A 20,617-nucleotide genomic window follows, 5' to 3' on the forward strand; every position below is an offset into this window, starting at 1 on the left:
AAGGATTGATACAGTTAATCCTTCACACCTCATACAATGATGCTGTACACTGCAACACATAACAATATGTGTTTTCTTTCATGTTAACAGGTTAATTGAACCTGTAGCTGTATCTTAGAAGGTAGAGCAGGTAAGCTGCTAATCAGAGGGTTGGTCCAGGACATGCTGGAGAGATTATATCTCTTGGCTAGAATGGGAACGCCTTGGAGTTCCCCCAGACAAGCTGGAGGAGGTGGCTGGGGAGAGGGAGGTCTGGGCTTCTCACACACACAAAAAGCTTTAAGTAATTATTTAAAAAAATATTTATTGGTTTCAATCAATATTCTCCTTTAATATTGATGTATGTAATGTATAAGAAACACCAGCTTAATTGACTACATCACTGCGCCCTCTAGTGGTAGGTAATCTACAAGGCTTCTACTGTCAACTAGTTTTATTTTACTTCTTAATTACTTATTTGACTTCACAGCTCGTTATGGCCATGGTCTAAACCCCAGCTATTAGGTTTTGATTTGGATTTAGTTGATTATTTTTCTTATTTCTAGATTTTCACTTATTTCTTTTTTAAAAAAATTAATATAATATTAATACAATAATATATTTTTTAATTAGTTGCCGGGGTAGAGTGTGTGCTACAATACAAATACAACAATTTCAGAAGGAACGTGTTTCACAGTCTCAATACTGGTTGTGTTAAAAATACTTTTTTGTGTTTCTGGACTGAGTCTTTATTTGTTGTAGTAAGCATTCTCTGTTGTTGGGAGGTCATAGTTAAGTTATTAAAGGTGTGTTTAGTCCTTAGCTCTTGTTACTTATGTTATCTGGCCTCTTAATGACTCTAGCCTACCCTACCAGCCACACAGCTGCACCTTTATTTTAGTTTGATCTAGTTTTTATTTTTATTTTAGTCATTTTTCCATTTTTCCATTTTTTCTAATTTCCAATGGAAAAGCAGGCCTCTTTAAACAAGAAGTCAAATCTTTCTCCCAGTGATAAGAAAAAGGCCTAAAAACACTCTTATTTTCTGGACGTTCTTTATAGATCTCTATTTATGTCTACTTCATAGATGGTTTTCACAGCAGATATTTGAAATTGTATAAAATACACATGTTGCATGAATGAACCCCATGTTCCTCCAAGTAATAGCATGAAAGAAGCAGAAGAAAATATTGATAGATTTTAAAGTCTTAGTCTCCCTTATTATCCCTTACCTTCAAAATAAATGCAGTGCAATGCAATTAACTAGAGTCATTAGTACATTAGTGCTAGTAATTAACTAGGATATTAAGTGTCTGCGGCTCTTCTTATGTTCCTGCCACCATGCTCACTCAAAACTTAACCCTAAGAAGAATAAGTAGACTTTGGCAATGAATGAAAATGTATATTATGTAAATATTGATTACTGGTTTATTGTTTCTCATTAAAGAGTAGTCACTGAACCTGTTTGACAGGTTTCTACGTGAGCATATTTTTTGGCAAAAATTGTTGTTGTTGCTGTTGTTTTCAATCTTAATCATTCTTTGATGGCAGCTTCCAGCAACACTCTGAAAGTCTTATGTGTCAAACCATTAGCCAAGGGTTCATTTCTAACCTTTTCTGCTAGTTCTCCTACATTTGTTCCACTTCTTACTAATGACTGATGAGTTTTCACAGAATAAATTCCCCAAACAAACGTTTATTGTACAAAGAAAGACAGTAAAAAACATAACAGCTTCATTCAGACTTCTCTTCTGCAAAGTCGAAACAATAAAAAATACACAAAAACAATGTAGCTGTATATAAATGCATGTAAGAGCCTTACAAAACATTTCAATGTTTGAATATTGTGTTTCAAGTATTTGTCACTAAGCTGTCAGAACCGATGTGACACTCACTGTTCACCAGTAAGTGTCAGCGTTTCCTCAAACACTGCTGCTGCTGCTGTTGCTTCTTACTGTAAACATGAGTGCAGTTTAACATCACCCATTCCCACATTTCCCACACCATTATTCTATGAAGACACTGACCATAGACTAGCACTACTTCTTCCTTAGCAAACTAGGATTTTTGTTTTTAAATGAAACTGGCTTTGTGCAAACTGCTTATAAAAGACTGTTACAACACTGTTCAAAAAATTCACTGCATACTGTAGCATTCACTTCACCAAGACAAAACAATGTTAAAGTAAGCTTACGTACGTGCCTGTGTATGTACGCAGCAATAATTAAAACTGCAGACCAAACACCAGACCAGAAACAGACCACTTATAGAGATAAACCCATGAATTCAATGTATTTCATAGCCCATCCATGCTCTACAGTGTCTTTAAGTCTCTTTTTGGATATTGGGCATTCATCAAGCAGATGTAATTAATTGCTTATGTTAATGTGCTAACAATGCCAATATTACATTATATCAGCATAAACTAGCAACTGTTTACTAACAGTTTTGGAGGTAATGCCATGTTAGCGTTGCATCCACACCTTGCTGAGCTGCCACAATGTAACCAAACAAAAAACCATAATACATTAATGCAGTTTTACTGTGCATCCTGTGCATCCTGTTCTCCTGTGCTCCTCTTGTTCCACATTTGTAATTTTAAAGTTTTATTCCAAACTGGATCAAACTCGCAGCACGGTGGCACGGTGGTTAGCACTGTTGCCGCACAGCAAGAAGGTCCTGAGTTCAATTCCAACATCAGGCCGGGGTCTTTCTGTGTGGAGTTTGCATGTTCTCCCCGTGTTTGCGTGGGTTCCCTCCGGGTACTCCGGCTTCCTCCCACCGTCCAAAGACATGCAGCTTGTGGGGATAGGTTAATTGGATAATCCAAATTGTCACTAGGTGTGAATGTGCGAATGAATGTGAGTGCGAATGGTTGTCTGTCCCTGTGTGTTAGCCCTGCGACAGACTGGCGACCTGTCCAGGGTGTACCCTGCCTCTCGCCCTATGACAGCTGGGATAGGCTCCAGCGCCCCCCGCGACCCTGAAAAGGAGAAGCAGAAGCGAATGGATGGATGGATGGATGGATGGATCAAACTCGTTTTTCACCTCAGAATTCTACACACAATACCCTGTAATGACAAAGTTAAACCTATGGAGACCTGAAAGACCTGTGCCACTCCTTAGCAAAATGCAAATGACAGCCTACTTTGAAAAACAAAATTCTCTGGTCTGCTGAAACAAGGATTGAACTAAAAGCCAAACATTATGTCCGGAGGAAACCATCGTGCAGAGAAACTCCCCAGTTGACTAGATGGAGGTTCTGCATAGAAGAATTGGAGAAACTGCTCAAAAAAGCTGCGCCAAGCTTGTAGCATCATACTCAAAAAGACTTGAGGATGTAACTGCTGCCAAAGGTGCTTCAATAAAGTACCGAGCTGGATACCTATTGACATGTTTTATTTATTTATTTTTTACTTTTAATAAATTTGCAAGAATTTGAAGCAAACTTCAATTTGTCCCTTTGCTTTTGTGTGATTCTGAGGTGAAAAATTAATTTAATCCATTTTGGAATAAGGATGTGACATGACAAAATGTGGAACAAGTGAAGCAGTGTAAATAGTTTCTAGACTGTAAGTCCAAAGCCATATATCTCTCAATAGCATGTTCCAAGCAGTATGTGCTCACAGTCACACTCATGTAATATGAAAGTATGTTCAAAAGGCTTTAGCAGAAATATTCAGGTATGCTTTAATGTAGCAAACAGGTGCTGTGACTGTTCAAATCTTTCATTGAGTGCATCTGCAATGGCACCAGTGTCTTGTTAAGGACTCCAAATGGATTTCACTATAAACCTTTACAATGTATAACACTTGGTGAGACCAAATCAAAACAACAAAAAAAATCTAATATAACACACTGACCTAGAAATGTATTTGAAAACAAATGAAATAAAAATTGTGATTTAAATCTTCAGAGTTAGGGTGACTTACAGGACCTAAGTCTCATCATGACTTCCACTGGAAACATAGACTAGATCAGTCATAGAAAACACACAGAATGTCTGTGGTCTGTGGTTGTGTTTCAGTCCATACTGGTGTTGCAGATGTTGATGTTCTTTATAGAAGTATTGAAGATGGCTGGCTTAAGACAGCTGTCCTCCTCACTAATAAAGAAAAAAGAGGGCACTTTTTAGAAGGTCATAAAAAATCGCTGGTTTTCATGGAATTGTGGAGAAGATGCACTCAGATCTACAGGCACATATAGACCCTGCAAGAGGAAGAAAGTAATGGACTCCTTGATAGTGCTGGTGGTATTGATGCTTAAAAATTTTTTTTTTTTTAACAGAATTACCTGACATTTCAGAATTAAACAAAAAGGGTGTTTTCAGGTAAAACAACATGGGTTAATAATTTAAAACTGTTCTGAAGCAATGGAGGTTGATTCTACTAATTCCTACAGGCGTTCCAACTTTCCTACAGAGAAATCGCAAAGAAAGTCAATGTGTCATTGAGTACAGTTTCCTTCAACATCTAAAGGCACAAGCTCCCATGGCTCTGGTAGAAGACCTGAGCTTGGATAGGATAAAGACACCGTCCACGGGGGCGAGAGGGAATATATATATATATATATATATATATATATATATATATATATATATATATATATATATATATATATAAGCCACTTTTCTTTTCTAGTTTCCTGGAAGTAAAAGTTCTGGTGGCCGAGCAAATGTACGTACTGGTACGTACATTTACGCACAATTATTGATCAAAGAAAGATCTATACCGTCATATTTAGTTCTTTTTTTCTTCCCCATGATTTCATACCTGTTCCTTGACACTGCAGATAATAATTCTGATAAAACATGGAATTGCTCACAAAAAAGATGCAAGTGCTGCTTCTTGATGTGGCTCCAGGCAACACTGTAGCCTCCTTGGTGCAGCAAGTATTTGATTACATTTACTTACATTGCATTCTTATTTTGCATCTCTAACCAAAAGCAAGATGAAATTGTCTGAGACCAACCAATTTTCAGTTCTCTTTCATTTTGCTTGTGTTACTGGCTTCAGAGATGATCCTAACCTTACCCCTAGGCTATGTGAATATACATTTTCTCATCAAACTCTTCCGCTAAGTTTTGGCAATCAAAGTGACACAGATCAGCAATAATTTTCATTATTTAAAAATGAACATTTTGCCTTTCTTCAAAATATAGGGTTAGGATCAGCACCTATGATGATCTTGCTCAGGTTAAGTCAACAGTTAAGTCAAACCTGTGATTGGATCCCTCAACGTCTTCAATGCTATCAGGCAGCGGCCTGTTGGCCGTCTCAGGAAGTAGCATTGTGAGGGCTGAACCCAGCAGGGGGCAGAGGCCACACAGAACCATGGGAGCGTGAGGACTGATCCCCCTCAGAAGGTACATCATGGGAGCCAGGACGCCACCAGTGCGAGCACACATAGAGCCTATACCAATCCCATTTTGTCTGAAAAATACAATGAATACAAAGGGCCCGGTTACAGGTGCTTATTATGGATATCAATGTGATCTCTGTCTACATGCCATAAAGTTTTGAATAAATTCTGATGAACTCTATTGGGTGTGGAGTTGGGTCATGTGAATAATCCATCAAGATGTGGTTTACATCCACTGACGTCTTCAAGGTCAAAAAAAAAAAGGACTCATACCTTAGAAACTATGTATGTATGTATGTATTGTCAGCATATAGAAAGTACTGTATAAAGATTTAAAATATCATGTCACATTTGACCTCTTACCAGTCCTTCAAGGTCAATAGAGTGACCTGAAATTCAAAGTGATAATAGTGCTATTTAAAACTATGCTTCTTACCACCATTGTTTGCACTGACAACAGTTAAACATAAAGGGATGATATATACTAAATATTGCATTACTTTGGACCTCTGACCTCTTCTTCAAGGTCAAATTAGGTCAAACTTTGATAAAATATCTTTTATGTTAATGATTTCCTATCAGACAATGTCTTTATGGCATTTGTCCTTTCTGTGGGGGGTCGTTTCTGCACTTAATTTCCATTACAGCTATTGCTTTCTCGCTCTCACTTTCACTCTGTATTTATAGATTGCAATGTATACCTTATATTTTCACTTACACTATTCCACCTTTCTTATCTGTGAACACTCTTTATAACAAACATGTAATGTAAATCATGCATGAATCCATCTTAGTAAATGGAACAAAGCTGGATTCTTGCAATTTAATATAGATATAGTGATTTCCTTATGCGTTAGAATGAACACATGTTTGTAATGCACGACAACAGCATTCTCAGGATTAAGATACAGCCAGCAATAATCATAAAGACATTATTTTAATGATATCTCAATAATTCCAGTTGGTATTTATGGCAACAAGGTAAATCTATAAGTGTTTAAATTCACCAGATCACCAGACACCTATATAGGTTAGGGAGGTCAGTTTTGGGTTATAATAAGGTTCAGTCCTGTGGGATTTTCATATATCTAAAGTAGGGATGTTAAACTCTTTATTGGCCTTAAAGTCTCTTCCTGCCAGTGTAAATATGTTTAACTATACATTAAATCCTATTTAATAATAGTATGTCTCAGTTTTTCTACATTATAAAGAAATGCTGATATAATAGCTGAAAGAAACATGTTGCAAATAAAAAAGCTATCAAACATAACCCAAATGCAGTCCAAAATCTATGTCCTCCTTCACATTTTTCCTGTCATCCTCCTCTTCCAGCATCCTGTCAGCCAAATAGAAGTCTGTCCGGGGCTTATGTTTGATACGCCTGATGTAAAGGAAAGCTTTTAACAGGAAAGTTGCAGCGTTTTAACCACATTCTAAACTTCGTTAGCAAAACCAATTCTAACACTAACACTAGTTAGTCAGATGAGTGAGATACTTTAAGTATCATGGGATATTTTTTTTAAGTTTTCCTAAACCTTGCCGTATTAAGTTTAATCTAGCACTTCCGAAAAATAAATGTAAACAATTTCAACATTAATCATAATGGGACAAGTCTCAAAACTGCTCTGCAGACAGTTCGACCAGTAATCCTGTGTGCCATACATCTAAAACCTGGTTCCCTGTAGGTAAGTATTTGGGCTAATGAAGCCTTTCTATAAGCCTGATAAGCCTTTTACCCAGGCTTTGATATAGTGATGTAGTTAATGAAAGAACTCTTCATGGGCCAAATAAGTGGATTTTTGGATGAGCTAACAAAGAAACACCAAAAGTCATGTTCCGATTTTTTAAACAAATATATATGTATATATATATATATATATATATATATATATATATATATATATATATATATATGTATATATATATATATATATATATATATATATATATATATATATATACATTAACAATCACTGACTGCCTCCAGTCAAACTGCTTTTGTGGCACCATTAGCAGCTGCCTTTAGAAGACTCCACAGTTCTGATAATAACACAGCCTGTTTAAGTGAAATTGCTAGCCAGAACATGTTTAGCTTTAGCTAGTGAAGGAACTCTTTGTGTTGTAAGACTCCAGGGTGTTTGGAGGGTAACACTCACCTTATAACAGTGGGGAACACCTCAGCAGAATACACATAAATAATAGACAGAGAGGCTGTGATTCCAAACTTTCCAATCATGGCCAAGACCGTTCTGACGACAGACAAATCTAAAAGAAGATAAAAGGATGGCGAGAAAAGCTATAGACTACATTTTTAGAACAAGTAGGGCAAAGAGTTAATCATACACAGTCCAGCTAAGCTGTCCTGAGTGTGTGTTCTTACCATCAGGGATGAAGATGGTGAGCAGACAGGCAGTGCCTCCAACTGCTAAGAAAGCTAGCTGGGAGATCTTACGGGAGCGGTTCAGGGTGAACAGGGTGATTGTACGCGCAGGCATCTCAACCAGACCAAAAATCATCTGAGTCAGGTATATATTCATTCCAAAGTCAGAAATGTTGAGGGACAGGCCATAGTACACAAGGACATTGACAAACCTGAGAATGTAGGAGCAAAGAAAGAAAGAAATGCTTCTGCTTGTAGGGAAATGTCATGGCAAATGTCATTCCTTTGATACCTTTGAACGTATTACTTGTTGTTCATGGAAAAATGAGATAATTCCCACTGCTGTTAGTCTTTGAAGTTACTACCAGATGATGCCAAAATAAGTTACATAGTGTAAAACAAACCCAAATCAAAGCTGGTTCACTTGGTTTTCTAAGTAAGAGAGTTTAGCTTGTTCATTAGTGTTTTTCCCCTTAGTGTGCGTTCCTGTTTTTTTTATTCTGATTCAACCCCCGTTTTTTTTTAATCTTGCGAGCATGTGAGTAAGTTCTTGAGCAAAATTCCCAACACAGCCAACTAAACCGCTTTATCTTTACTGACCATTCGAAAACTCAAGAAATATGAATCTAAAGCATAAACAAAGTGGAGCAACTCATGGAAATGTAAACTGTAATAGCATTTTTCTTTTCATAACCTGCTGATATATTTAGAGTTTTAACAACAAGACTGATCTCTGAACATCACAACGCTGGAAGGAAAACCACTTCTCGTTAGGTTGTTGCTGCATGAAGAATGTAGAATTGCTCTTTAAAGATTATGAACTCTGTTAACTGATCAAAGTCTGTTTAAGGTTCTGTATAATTTGGTTTAAATTAGTAATGCACTTTGCTGTATTGCAGCCTTTAGGATAATCACAAGGGATAAGTGATGGTTCAGTTCATTTTTGTTGTGTTACTGAGGAGCACTAAGTGGGGTTCGCCTCCGAAGGGTTCTGATAACCTCTCCCTCCTAAAAACTCAACTCAACTCTCCTAGTTGCAGCTGTAACAAACACAACAAGCATAAGACATAAGTTGTTATTTTTATTAGATTTTTTGGAATTTGCAGGGACAAATTTGCGTAACTCATTTAGTCACAAACTGAGACTGTGTTTCTTTTGTAAATCCAACTGCTTTTTAAAGTCAAAAGGAGGCTTTGTGCTACCTTATCTTTCATGCGTGGTTCTCATTTAAATGCCCCACATAAAACAATGGGGGTAGAACAGGTTGTGGTGAATTAAGTTGTGCATTTTGTAGTCCATCTTCTGCACATTGTAGTTTCTGCATCATTTTTACATTTGCTGGCTGTAAAAATCAGCCTGCTGGACTATTTTTACAACACACTGATTTACAGTAGATTTAAGGATAGTTGGAGTAACACTGCAAATCCACTTTGGTACAATTCGCTGTTTGGTACAATTAAGCAATCACCATCCACGCCAGATATGTGGCCAGTATGAAAGAAATGCAGAGTAAGGTCAGCTGATTCTGATTATAGCATCAAAACAGCAAATGGAAAAAGCTTGAAGTGACAAAAACAAAGACTTTATTGCTTGGACACAGAAGACTATCTTGTGTTTCGACAGGAACGGGGACTAAAGCAACATCCGCATTTCAATTAATAGGAAATGCATCAATAAAAGCTATTTGATGACTGTGATGCTTGTGCGATAGGGCAATATGTATTAAAAAAACACAGGGTTAACTGTTCCTCATCTGACTGTCAGTAAGAACTATCTGTAAACATGGATATTTTAGCAGGGCTGCAGCAAATATTGCACTGATGGATTCACATTTGAGAATTCCGTGTTGCGAAAACCAAAGGCACTCATCCTTAGACATGAAAAATGTGATATGACAGGACATCCTTTATATTTTTAACAGGACATTTAACCCTTAGGAACGATATAAGTCTTAATGCTTCACCTCAACTGTAAGTAGAATCAAACTAGTTCCACAGGCTCGGATCCTGGTCCAGTTTTTCCTTTTTTTCTTGAGTGAGAAGGGTAACTGCAAATTCCTTTTTATATGTGGAGTATTTACTTTGATATATCAAGTTTAAGTTCTGAGTACTAATCCTTCAGGCTGGTTGATATTGTATTTTGTTGTTTTGTTAATATTGATATTTCCACTGTAGCTTTTCATAATCAGATTAGAGGCAGAAAAACAAACTGTCAAAAAGCAAAATTCTAGACTGCAGGGAATGTTGAAGAGCCACAAAACTCCAAAATGCTTCCTCTATCTTTTTAGGGCCAAAAGTAAAACTGTGCACACAGTGTGGTGTGGCTTTATTACTCGAGGGGTTTTTCCAGCTTTAATGTTGTTTTGAGTGAGCTAATGAGTGTTTCACTGATTATAGATAAGCCCTCTGTGACTTGGTTCATGGCCTGCACATCCCAGCTAGTGGTGGCTTGCTGTTTTTCGCAACCTGTGTGACATCAGTTAGATGTGCCAGAGATGCTATCAAAGTGCATTACATATAGATTAGCAAGCCAACACTACTGTTAGCTGATAAGCTCACAGTTCGACCTTAGATATTTAGGTGCCTGACTGCTATTTCAGCCGTTTTCTTTCTACTGTAAGTCTATTTTAAGCCCAGTATTTTTTTTGCTAGCCAAAATTTCATTTTATGTCCCAGAAATAGATTTACCAAAATTAGCTAGCTGGCATTAGCATGAGCTAAGTGCTAATATTCAGACATGTTATGAAGTATATCAAATAAGTTTGATTTATTTGTTTGTTTTGAGTTCAAATTCAAATAGGTCTTACATGGAGATTTTGTTCAGATGTTACATTTTTCCTGGATAAATAAGGCTCCAGTATTTAGAAGCAAGACAAGCTTACTCATTTGTTTTTCCCATGGTCATTTTTTCTGTTGTTGTTTGAAATTTGATTGAGCTTATAGCACTAATTTGTCCTTATTGCTTTCCCAAATCCATGTTTCAGACAGACTCTTCAGCCGCTGTTGAGAGTTTAAAAGGTCCGCCTCAGACAAGACTGAAGGCCGACATGCAGAGGTGGGGATGTGGATGATAAGCATGAACCCTCAGGAGCAGTCTTGTGTTCAGTTTGACTCTGACTGAAAAAAACATGTGCTTATACTCACCACAGATAAAAGACAATCAGAGAGTGCTTCCTCATTCTTGGTGTTCGAACAAGGTCAAGGAACGAGTGTTTGTTCTTCGCCACAGTTTTCTCTTCGGTTTTACAGACCTGCTGTGAAACAAGCAAGACAATAGGTATCAGTGTCTGTGGTTGAGGGTGCAAAATATGTTCAGTAGTTCTGTTTGAATAGTTTGCATGTTTAAATGATACCCACTTATCAAAAAACACATGAAAATAAGTAGTGGCTCCTGAATAACAGAGGAGGATAAAAATAGAATAGCAGTGTCATAGAGGGAATTTTCTCACTGCTAATAAAAACTATGCTTGACATTCATTTGTAATGAAACATTATTTATCTTTGCTTCTAGTGCTTTAATGATATCTGCTCTAAGCTGTGTTTAATTACCTTCCTACCTACAACACTACAGCTGAGTGGAAAGCCACGTCTGTATAAAGAGCGTAGCATGAGCAGCACGTTAGCAGAGCTGTGTGTGTGGAAACAGTTATATTTAGTAGCACTGAATAAAAAAAGAAATGCACGAGGTGTAAAAATACATTGAGATGAGCTTCTGTGCAAATCCAGTAGTTGATTTGTGTTTTATTTTTACTGAGCCTGTGCACTTTTCCAGTAATGGTGAAAGACGGCTGGCTCCTGCTGACAGATGACGCTGTATGTGTGCTTGTCTGAAATTGATTCACACAGACTTTTGACAAAACCTGTGAGTGTCTGAGACCATGAGCAGGGCTTCAAATTTTAGTCAGTGATTTCTTGCATTGTAACATGAAAAAAATGGGAAATGTGCAGTTATATGACCATCCCAGCAGCTGGTTCACATAAACCTTTGGGACACAAGGATTTACTGCACATTCAGAGATATTTCATGGAGCAGACGCCTGTGGTTTTTGTAGTTTTCCATATGTTTTTTGCTAAAACTGTAGATGACAGTGAGCAAACAAAAAAGAGATTCTGTTTGCAAGTTTTCTTTTAAAACCTGTGAGGTGTAAGTAATGACTATATTTTGCATATTCTACAGGACAAATTCAGTTCTAACAAAAGATTAAGAAAAGCTCCACAAGATGCTTAGATGTTAAACTGGGTTACTTCAGTGGCAGACTTCTCTCTGCAAGCCAGATATTTCTAAAGTTCATATTAGTGTATATACGTTTATGGAAGCCCGTTTCTGCCACAAAAAACAAACAAAGGATCCATAACTCGAAATTTCGAGTTATGTTTCTCGAAATTTTGACTTATTAACTCAAAATTTCGAGAAACATAACTCAAAATTTCGAGTTATGGATACTTGTTTTTGGGGGTATTTTTGGTGGCGGAAACGGGCTTCCATATTCGTTTGATCATACACATGCAAAATGGGGAATTTAAAAGCTCTTGAAATGCCCTGCATTATAGACACCCAATTAATCCCAGGGCCAAAGAGCACATTTACTAGCCAAACTGCATTTTTAGACTACCATTAAGGAAAAAAGATGAAAACAAAACACCTTCAAAATCTGTAGTTTTGTCTTTTTTTCTAATCTGACTCCAGGAAAATGTACACTTTCAAGAGCCTACTGCAACTTTAATAAAGAACCTTAAGGGCATCATGTCTGTGCAGTGTACTATGCAGAACCAAAAAAACTCTTTTTTTTCTAGACTTGGAAGTATTATTAAGCTTCTTAGCACTAATTAATGCTGTAGAGTTTAACCAAACTGATAGCTGAGCACTTTACCCCCTTGTCAATTAATCCTCCAAAACAGTACTATTCAGGCTTCAAAAAACAAAGTGCAAAAAGCAGTGGGTGATGTTAAAGTGGCTACATCCACGTTCAGTGACAAGTTAGTGGGGACAACTTGGCATCTTCGTCCTTTTTTATCAGCATCAGAGGAGCACCATTTAAGTCTTGTTCACACAGGGAGTAACGAGATCACACAGAGTCGATGAGTTTCAGCAACTTCCAGTGAAGATGGGAAAATAACCACTTATTGACGCGAATTGGGCAGGTAGGCGAGATAACTTTTAGCAGTTGCTCCTTGCAGGATACTGGTGACTTACAAATGACAGAGTAGTAAATACATTACAGGGGCAAACAGCAACTGAACATCGGCTAGCAACCAACCACAAAGACTTTATCTCTTCCACCAGGTATTACCATGACTACAATGTAGCACTGTTGTACTTCATTTCTGTTGGATCAAATTTGGGAAGTGTTTTTTTTTAAACTAAGTTAATGCCATGATCCCGGGTCATTTCATTCATTCATTTGATCTTTGAGCCTTCATTCATTCGTTGTCCGATCGTCTGCTGTCCTGCCACGTTATGCCATATTTCCAGGTCTTTGTAGATTCATGCCAAGTTGTCACGTTTAAGGTTTTTTGCATGTTTATTTTGTCCTCGCCAGGTTTTTTCATGTTTAGGATGCTTCATGTTTTCTTTCAAGTTTTCCCCAGTTTTAGGTTATTGCTTAGCTTCAAATTATTTTTGCCCTTTTATTTTTTGTACTGCTCAATAATGCCATAATAAATGGCAGGTTTTCTGTTAGAATCAAGTTTTGTTTTTGCGTGCCTGCATTTGGGCCCTCCTCTTCACTCCACACAGTCTGCATCCGCACACTGTGACAGTTAATAATACCATTTTTCTTTGTTGTCATAAGGCTCATATAACTCACTCCAGAATAGTGAGAGAGAGACAGATTTAATTACATTTGGAAATTTTTCCACGTGTCTTTCATCTGTAAGGCCCAAGACTGTTCGCTTTGGCAAAACAGTTTTGCAGCTGTTGCTCACTGAATTTGGCAATTTTTGTTTTAGGTGTTTACTTAAAGCTGAAATGAATATCTGGAAATCTATAATGATCATCTAAGCACTCATGTAGGACAGCTACTTAATGAAGCTACTTAATTTGATGGGACTGTTAATAAGACCAGTGCTACATGTGTTACTAAGGATACTAAGAACTGCATAGTCAGTAACATGAAATGGCAAGTTCCATAATTTCAGCTCACGACAGGAAGAGAAACTTATTTTTTTCTATCACCAAAATGACAAAAACATGCTTACTCACTTCCTTTTGGTGGTTTCTAAATTTGCTATGTATTCGTTATTTCAACATTTTCAAACTTTCAAGGTTTTAGTGATTCCAGACATCATCAGTTTATTTGCAGTACTGTGCATGTTAGGGAGACCAAAAAGACAAATGCAGTGTCTAACCAATATGAAGAACGAAGAGTCCAGTAACAGAATCATCTCAGCTTTAGACGTATCTAAATATTTAGAATGTGACAAACTGTTTTTGTTTTTTTTTTTCTTCAAATCTTGAAATCTTCTGAGATCTATGTCATATAGGCTAATCCTAAAATTTGGTGGTAGGAAAAAAAAAGCTTTTTAAATCTTTGATGAACAAACTAAATTTTTATGGTCTCTGAAATTTTTCAATGAGTTTTTTAATGACATAGAGACCTTAGTGTGCAGTAAGACCATGAGTAGTAGTAGTAGACTAGTATTAGTAGGCTTAGTAGCCCACCATCAGACATCTGTCAGCATAACACTCAATGTCAGTTTCGAGTGTTTGCTGTTTGTTGTTCTACAATGACAGCTGTAGAAAAAAAAGCTCATGTGTAAGAGACAGAATTAACCTGTACCTGACACATCTCCAGGTCTTTAATGAGGGGCTTCCCGTTTATCTGCGCTGCCTTCTGGATCAGTTTCCATGCTTCTTCTGTCCTGTCATTGGCCATTAACCAGCGAGCAGACTTTGGCAAAACCCTAAAAAATATATTACAGATAGTTGTTCTTTACACACATACTTGACTCTCGGTGCCTTAATTGGAAGCTATGACTTGTCACATCATCTAACTCTCAAACATCTTAGTAGAATTCAGCTATTATCGACTGTAGTATTAAAGTATTAAAGTAAGGGACAAACAGGAAGAATTCAAAAGTAGGTCAGCGTGTTTTTCTGTAAGACCACACTGGCTTGTGAGGAATTTCATATAAATCACAACAGTGAGCATTGGCTGTAGGTTTTATTTTCTGAACCACAGTGTTCAAAAACTCAGTCTGTTGTTGATTATTTCCTTTCTTTCTTTGCTTTCTGATACTTTTACCAAATCATTTTTGGAAACTAGTCAAAATTCTAGGCTGGGCTGCTCCGCACTCACCAGATGTAGAAAATAAAGAGGAAGCCAGGTGCGGATATAGCCAACTGCAGTTTACGCCAGTCTCTTATGAGATATGCCACACCGGCCAGAAAAATGTAGCCAAAGCCAAAGAAGTAGTCTGTGATTATACCCGCCAACATCCTTTGTTTTGATCCGGTCCATTCTGTGCCTGTGCAGTAAGAACATATTAATACACAAAGCTTGACACACAGTACAAAATACTGTATGAAAGATATACCAAAAATAAATAAATAAGCACTGCCCTCAAAACATCAGTCAAGTCTTTGATTAAAACTACTTTCTATTTTAGAAATGTCACTGTACACATACTCTAGTACTTTTTTACAAATTTAACCTGCATGTGCCAAAAAAAAAAAGAGTGCCACCATTAAAACTGTGGTTGAGCCCAAGTGTTCATTCTTGTTAAATTAAGAGAGAAGAAACTATTTTCTCCCTTCATAACATCTAATGGTAATTATGCAGGTTTTAGTTTAGGTTTATAATGCCATGCTTTGTAATCTTGTAAGCACTGTGCACCACATTCATTTATCTTCAAAGTAAAGAAGGAGAAGCAATCTGTACATAAAACCACACCAGTCTAGCCAGTATAGGTAACGTAACATGTTTTTGTAATGTGAGAAAACTTTTCTTTGAATTACTTCCTTTTAATTCCTTTGAACAACAACAATTCATATAAGTTGATGATCTTGGTCAAAGGATAATACACATATCGTGCTAATCAGAATTTTTATCTGCACTATTGACACTTCAACAGTGAAGACATTTAGCATCTTGTTTAACTTCTGTTTTCATGTAACCACTGCAGGACACTGACCAAGGACAAAGGCATTCATGATAACACCAGAGATGGATGTTCCAACCATAAAGCGAAGGGCAGTGTAGATGTAGAAATTAGGTGCGAAAGCAGCAGCGACTCCAAAGATAGCCTGGCTAGCTAGGTTGACAAGGATAATTATCCTGCGACCGTATCTGCAACAAAAGATTTCAGAAGTTAGTCATTCCAGTAAATGACACTCAAAAAATTCTACCACTACAAAATCCTAAAAGAGTAAAGTACTTTGTATTCACATCAATGGTGCTCTGAAATGGGTATGGTATGTTTAACTTACTTATCAGCCAAGTGTCCAAACACAACCGCTCCAACAAGAAGGCCAAACATGTAGATAGATGAGCCCACATTGTTCAGGCTGGCATTATCGCACACCAGGTCCCACTAGGAGGAAGAAAAGCAAGATGTTTCATGAAAACTCTTAAACAGTGGAAAACAGGAAGGCGAAGTGGCACATTGGTACAAATGTTTTACTTTGCAAGTGATTGGAGACAATTCTGTGATTTTAAACAGCTAGAATACAAATTGATACCCACAGTCACCCTAGACAAACCCTTTACTCAAGGACATGATATCTCAGAAAAATTGGATGTGATCATCATGAAATTCGGCGAGATAGCAGGAGACGTTCATGTCCCTCACAGAATAAGGTCTAATGATAGTGGTGGCACTAACATGAATTTTTCACATTTTTTTAAGAACTCGGGAGTCATTTAAAACATTATGTTTTACTCTTGGACCTTGAGAGAGCTTGATCACATAGGGATATGTAAGGAAAACTGCACTTTGTTAAAGCCTTGTGTCACCTGACTATAATTTCAGTGGTCACCCAGAAATAAAAAGTTCATGTAGAGAATTCAAAAGTTTTAAACTACGCCCCCACCCCCCATCCCCCGGAATTTATATTTTATCACTATCTTTGGTGTTTTGGTACTCTCCCATGAATTTGAATTCAGGAATCTTTAAGTTGGGCAGCACAGTGATGCAGAAAGGTCACAGCAAGAAGCCCTAGGTTCAAATCTGACATCTGGTTGAAGTGTTTCAGTGTGAAGTATGCATGTCGTCCTCGCGTTTGCATGGGTTGTCCACACAGAGTCCAAAGACATGCAGCTAGTGGGGTTAGCTTAATTCGTGATTGTAAATTGGCAGCAGTGTGAACGTAAGTGTGAGTGGTTGTTTGTTTCTCTGTGTTAGCCCTGCGACGAGCAGTTAACATGTCAAGGGTGTACCCCTCCGCTCCCTCTATGGCAGGTAGGATAGGCTCCAGGCCGACCGTGATTCTGAGTTGGGTAACAGAAAGAAATGGATGGGTGGATTCTTTAAGTTCTGTGTCTCTCTTGTTCAGTGTCTCCGACTGGATATCTGTGGTAGAGAGAACTCTGCAGCCTTTCATAAACTTCATTAACTTTGTCTCAACAAAAGGTGCTAGAACGTTTGTAGGACGCTCTAAAAAAGTACTCTTTGGTTTTAGAACTAACATTACAGACCAGTGAGGTCCTTTATAGCATAAAAAGTTAAAATGCTCCAGGCCGACATACATCTTCTAATCGAATGATGAGTCAATTGTCCTAAATCAACTGCACTTATCTCTTTATTTTCTGCTTAGTTACTGTATTTACTGGAGATGAATTGTGTCTTACATGTGACAGTACCCTGTCCTGTTACATCATTTTGGTCATGTAACTGCTGCTGCTCCCCACCCCTCACGTGTATGTTTCAAAAACATTATCCAAGTATGTAGGGATGCCTAGAGGGCCCTGCACTGCATGAGTCCAGCTCTCAACTGTAACCCCATTCACCCCAGTCTCAAATGTCACCAGAGGCCATTGTAATAAAAGTGTTAAGTCTCTCCACATTCCGTATCTGCATGCTGAACACATCTGGGTTTATCCAAGAGGCTGCTGGATTTCCACTCACCTCAGTTACTATAGTGTTTTGAAATGTCTCCGTGCTGTACTCCCAGCCCTCCGAGCAGCTCACGGTAGGATGTCCATTGCCAAGAGATTCAGCACTGCTGTGGTTTAAAGGGACGGTGCAGGACAGGTCAGGTTGTCCATCACGGGTGGTTAGAAGGCTGAAGTTTGAAGAGGCTGGAGTCCCCGCTGAGAGCCCGGGAAAGCGGCATAAATGAGGAGGGACTGCCCCGGTGAAGACTGAAACCAGCATGTGGAATGCCAGAAAGATCTGAGGTAGACAGATCCACACATATAAGATCTTCTGGAACTTCCCAAAGCCTCCGATAACAGAGAGGATTTCATCAAAATTCATTGTGCTGACTGTTGGTGAATGCACAGTTAAAATCTGCCTTATTATAACTAATCAGATCTAATTCAGAAAGTCCAAAAGAGCTCCTAAAATGAAGCTGGAATACATGCACAAGCAGACAAAGCTTCAGTCAAATGTCTATGAAAAAAAAGGCTGGAATTTATGACTGTGCTAGGCTGATGATTAACAGGCAGAGTCACTCTCATTCATATGCAGTCACACCTGTGCTGCGCCGCACTCTAAACAGCAACCTGTGGCTATCTGTAGGAAAGTGTGCAGCTCTCTGAGGGTGATCTAACCTCCGAGTGATGGGAGTGAACCAAAACAGGAGGGAGGAGGTCCCTCGCTGTGGGAGGAGCTGCAGTGTAGTGGGCTGCTTGCCTTTTGACTCTCCGCCCCTCCTCAAAAAGTTTCATAAGAATAAATTAGGTAACCCGTTCTGACTTCTTACCAGAAATTTGTGGCTGTCTCTCCAAGTTGACAAACAACTTGATTCAGCTGAATTATTTGCCCAGCATTTCTTGCAGCAATAAATGCGGATCAAAAAAAGTTCTGTTTGTTTATGAGAAAACCCAAAGGCATCACATGGCTCTGCAGTTTCCTGTATTTCAGTTGTCAGACTAGTTCAACTTGTTGTTAGTGTGACTCAAACGGTGTGTGTGTGTGTGTGTGGGGGGGGGGGATCTTTGGTGGTGAGGCAAAGAGGCATTACCCATTTCAGAGCACTATCGAGGAGGAATTAAAGCTGCTTTTTTATGCTATTCCATCACTAGTAGCTCACCACTTCCCAAACATATCCAGTCATCTCTTGGCTTGTGCTGCTGATAGTATAGTTTAAAGAACCGCAATTATTTCTCCGGGGAATCCTCATGCATAGTAACTTATATGAAAACTGGAACAGAGCTCCCAGGGGTAATCTGAGAAGACTGGCATTCTTTGATTAGGCGTGGGGCTCCCGACACTGTCAGTGGGAAGTACAAGAAATTACTTCAGGAAGAATAGAGGAGTAGTTTCATAAAATGATCAAAAAAGACCAGAGGCAACTCAGTACAAGACCTGCTACTGAATTCTAAGCAGGAAATACAACTCCGGCACTATTACATAAATGCTACTCGTCACTTTCACAGAAGGAAAAAGTGGCGTAAACAACTTTTACGCCAAATTTTTCAAGAGCTTCTAACAGCGTTCATTTCTGTGCCACCTGCACTGCCACTCATTCCACATTGCAGCACCATCTTGTGGTTACATGGAAACAAATGGAACTGTACAAAGCTGCAAAGAATCAATATATTTTCAATACTGGAGCTTTTCTGTAGTCAGTGTGGACAGTGTGTCTAATTAATTGTGTCTGCTTTGAATGGTCGACCCCAAATATTTAAACTCTACCAATTTCAGAATTCACCTTTTCATCTGTCTCGCTCTCATTCTTAAACATCTATCATACCCTCAACAGTTTCATTCCTCTTCTCGCCAGAGCATACCTCCATGTATCAGTACATGTCTTCTCCATTCCTGAGATATCCTCTCACTTTCCAATGTTGTGTTAGCCAGTTTCCATATCTCAACAGGTATATCTGGACTAACTGCCTTTTCATTCATCACCCTTTTCATAGCTGCCCCCACGTCCTTCTTACTAATCTGAACAATCTGAACTGCTCCCAACAAACATAGATGTTTACATCAACGCTGTAACTGCAATAAGTTAGTTAATTAACCAATTCGCACTACAACCTGGTTTGCCTCTTACCTGTAATTATTTTTATTTAATTTAATAACTGTACAGTACTCTCTGTTTATAGTAACCATTGTCCTTAATGTAAATATGTAAGAAAAATTGTGTATGTTTCTGTTCCGTGTCCTGTGTACTGTTTGTTTGTATATTTGTCTTTTTGGCTGCTGTTACAACCAAATTTCCCCCTTGTGGGACAATTAAAGGATTATTCTATTCTATTCTAATCCTCTGGACGTCTTGATTCTCTATCTTTCTTCCATCCGCATTCCCCTTTCTCTCATTTTCTCATTGTTTTCTATGTAAAATGTATGTAAAATCAGAAAGCATTGATGCTAATTATTTCTATATCTATAACAACATCTTTAACAAGAAGCAGTTCAGAGCTGATCCCCAGTGTAATCCCACCCCCAGCTTAAACCCATCTGTAACTCCTACCATGCACCCCACAAAGAAGCCAAGGGATATTTGGATATTTTGTATAAAGCAGGTTTTTGTGTGTGTGGATGATGTGTTGGTGAAGTATGTTGATTGCCAATGAAAATATAATTTCACATTTTAAAGGTCAACACGCAAGTAGCAACCCACTTAAAATTAATTTACAGCTTTTTCATAGAATATCTGTTTATTTGAAGCCAAGTTGGAAAGCTCCTGAAAGGAAAAACTGTAATGCCAAACTTTGACAGAATTGAAATGCTTAGGTTTTGAAAATCAGCCTGTTTACCATGTGGCTTAAATAAAACTCAACACTAATCA

At 38.1% G+C, this 20,617-nt stretch overlaps 1 protein-coding gene across 2 annotated transcripts; it reads right to left on the reverse strand.

Annotated features, from left to right (window-relative positions):
- Positions 1 to 1,667: 1,667 nt before the first annotated feature.
- si:dkey-119m7.4 (solute carrier family 22 member 6) lies at positions 1,668 to 18,235 on the reverse strand. 2 transcript variants are annotated; one of them, XM_035910118.2, is made up of 10 exons: positions 17,785 to 18,235; positions 16,148 to 16,251; positions 15,853 to 16,007; positions 15,018 to 15,186; positions 14,499 to 14,622; positions 10,864 to 10,970; positions 7,721 to 7,932; positions 7,497 to 7,605; positions 5,199 to 5,411; positions 1,668 to 4,084 (listed from the first exon to the last, which is right to left on the reverse strand). In XM_035910118.2, exons 1-10 carry the CDS (start codon positions 18,133 to 18,135, stop codon positions 4,003 to 4,005), a joined length of 1,626 nt encoding a protein of 541 aa, XP_035766011.2. In that variant the 5' UTR covers positions 18,136 to 18,235; the 3' UTR covers positions 1,668 to 4,002. The 2 variants fall into 2 exon arrangements, with proteins under 2 accessions (XP_035766011.2, XP_006796297.2); XM_006796234.3 differs by having other exon boundaries at positions 10,864 to 10,973.
- Between the last annotated feature and the right edge of the window lie 2,382 nt (positions 18,236 to 20,617).

The sequence above is a fragment of the Neolamprologus brichardi genome, chromosome 15, assembly GCF_056152115.1.
Source record: "Neolamprologus brichardi isolate AB-2024 chromosome 15, ASM5615211v1, whole genome shotgun sequence".
Classification (NCBI taxonomy): Eukaryota; Metazoa; Chordata; class Actinopteri; order Cichliformes; family Cichlidae; genus Neolamprologus; species Neolamprologus brichardi.

Bases quoted from the DNA above. Each gene is read 5' to 3' on its own strand.
- si:dkey-119m7.4 (XM_006796234.3), bottom strand. From the start codon at position 18,135: ATGAATTTTGATGAAATCCTCTCTGTTATCGGAGGCTTTGGGAAGTTC. The intron at 10,974-14,498 runs GTACAGGTTAAT...CTTGTTTCACAG, and splicing joins AAGACCTGGAGATGTGTCAG to CAGGTCTGTAAAACCGAAGA. The intron at 7,606-7,720 runs GTAAGAACACAC...ATCTTCTTTTAG, and splicing joins CACCATCTTCATCCCTGATG to ATTTGTCTGTCGTCAGAACG.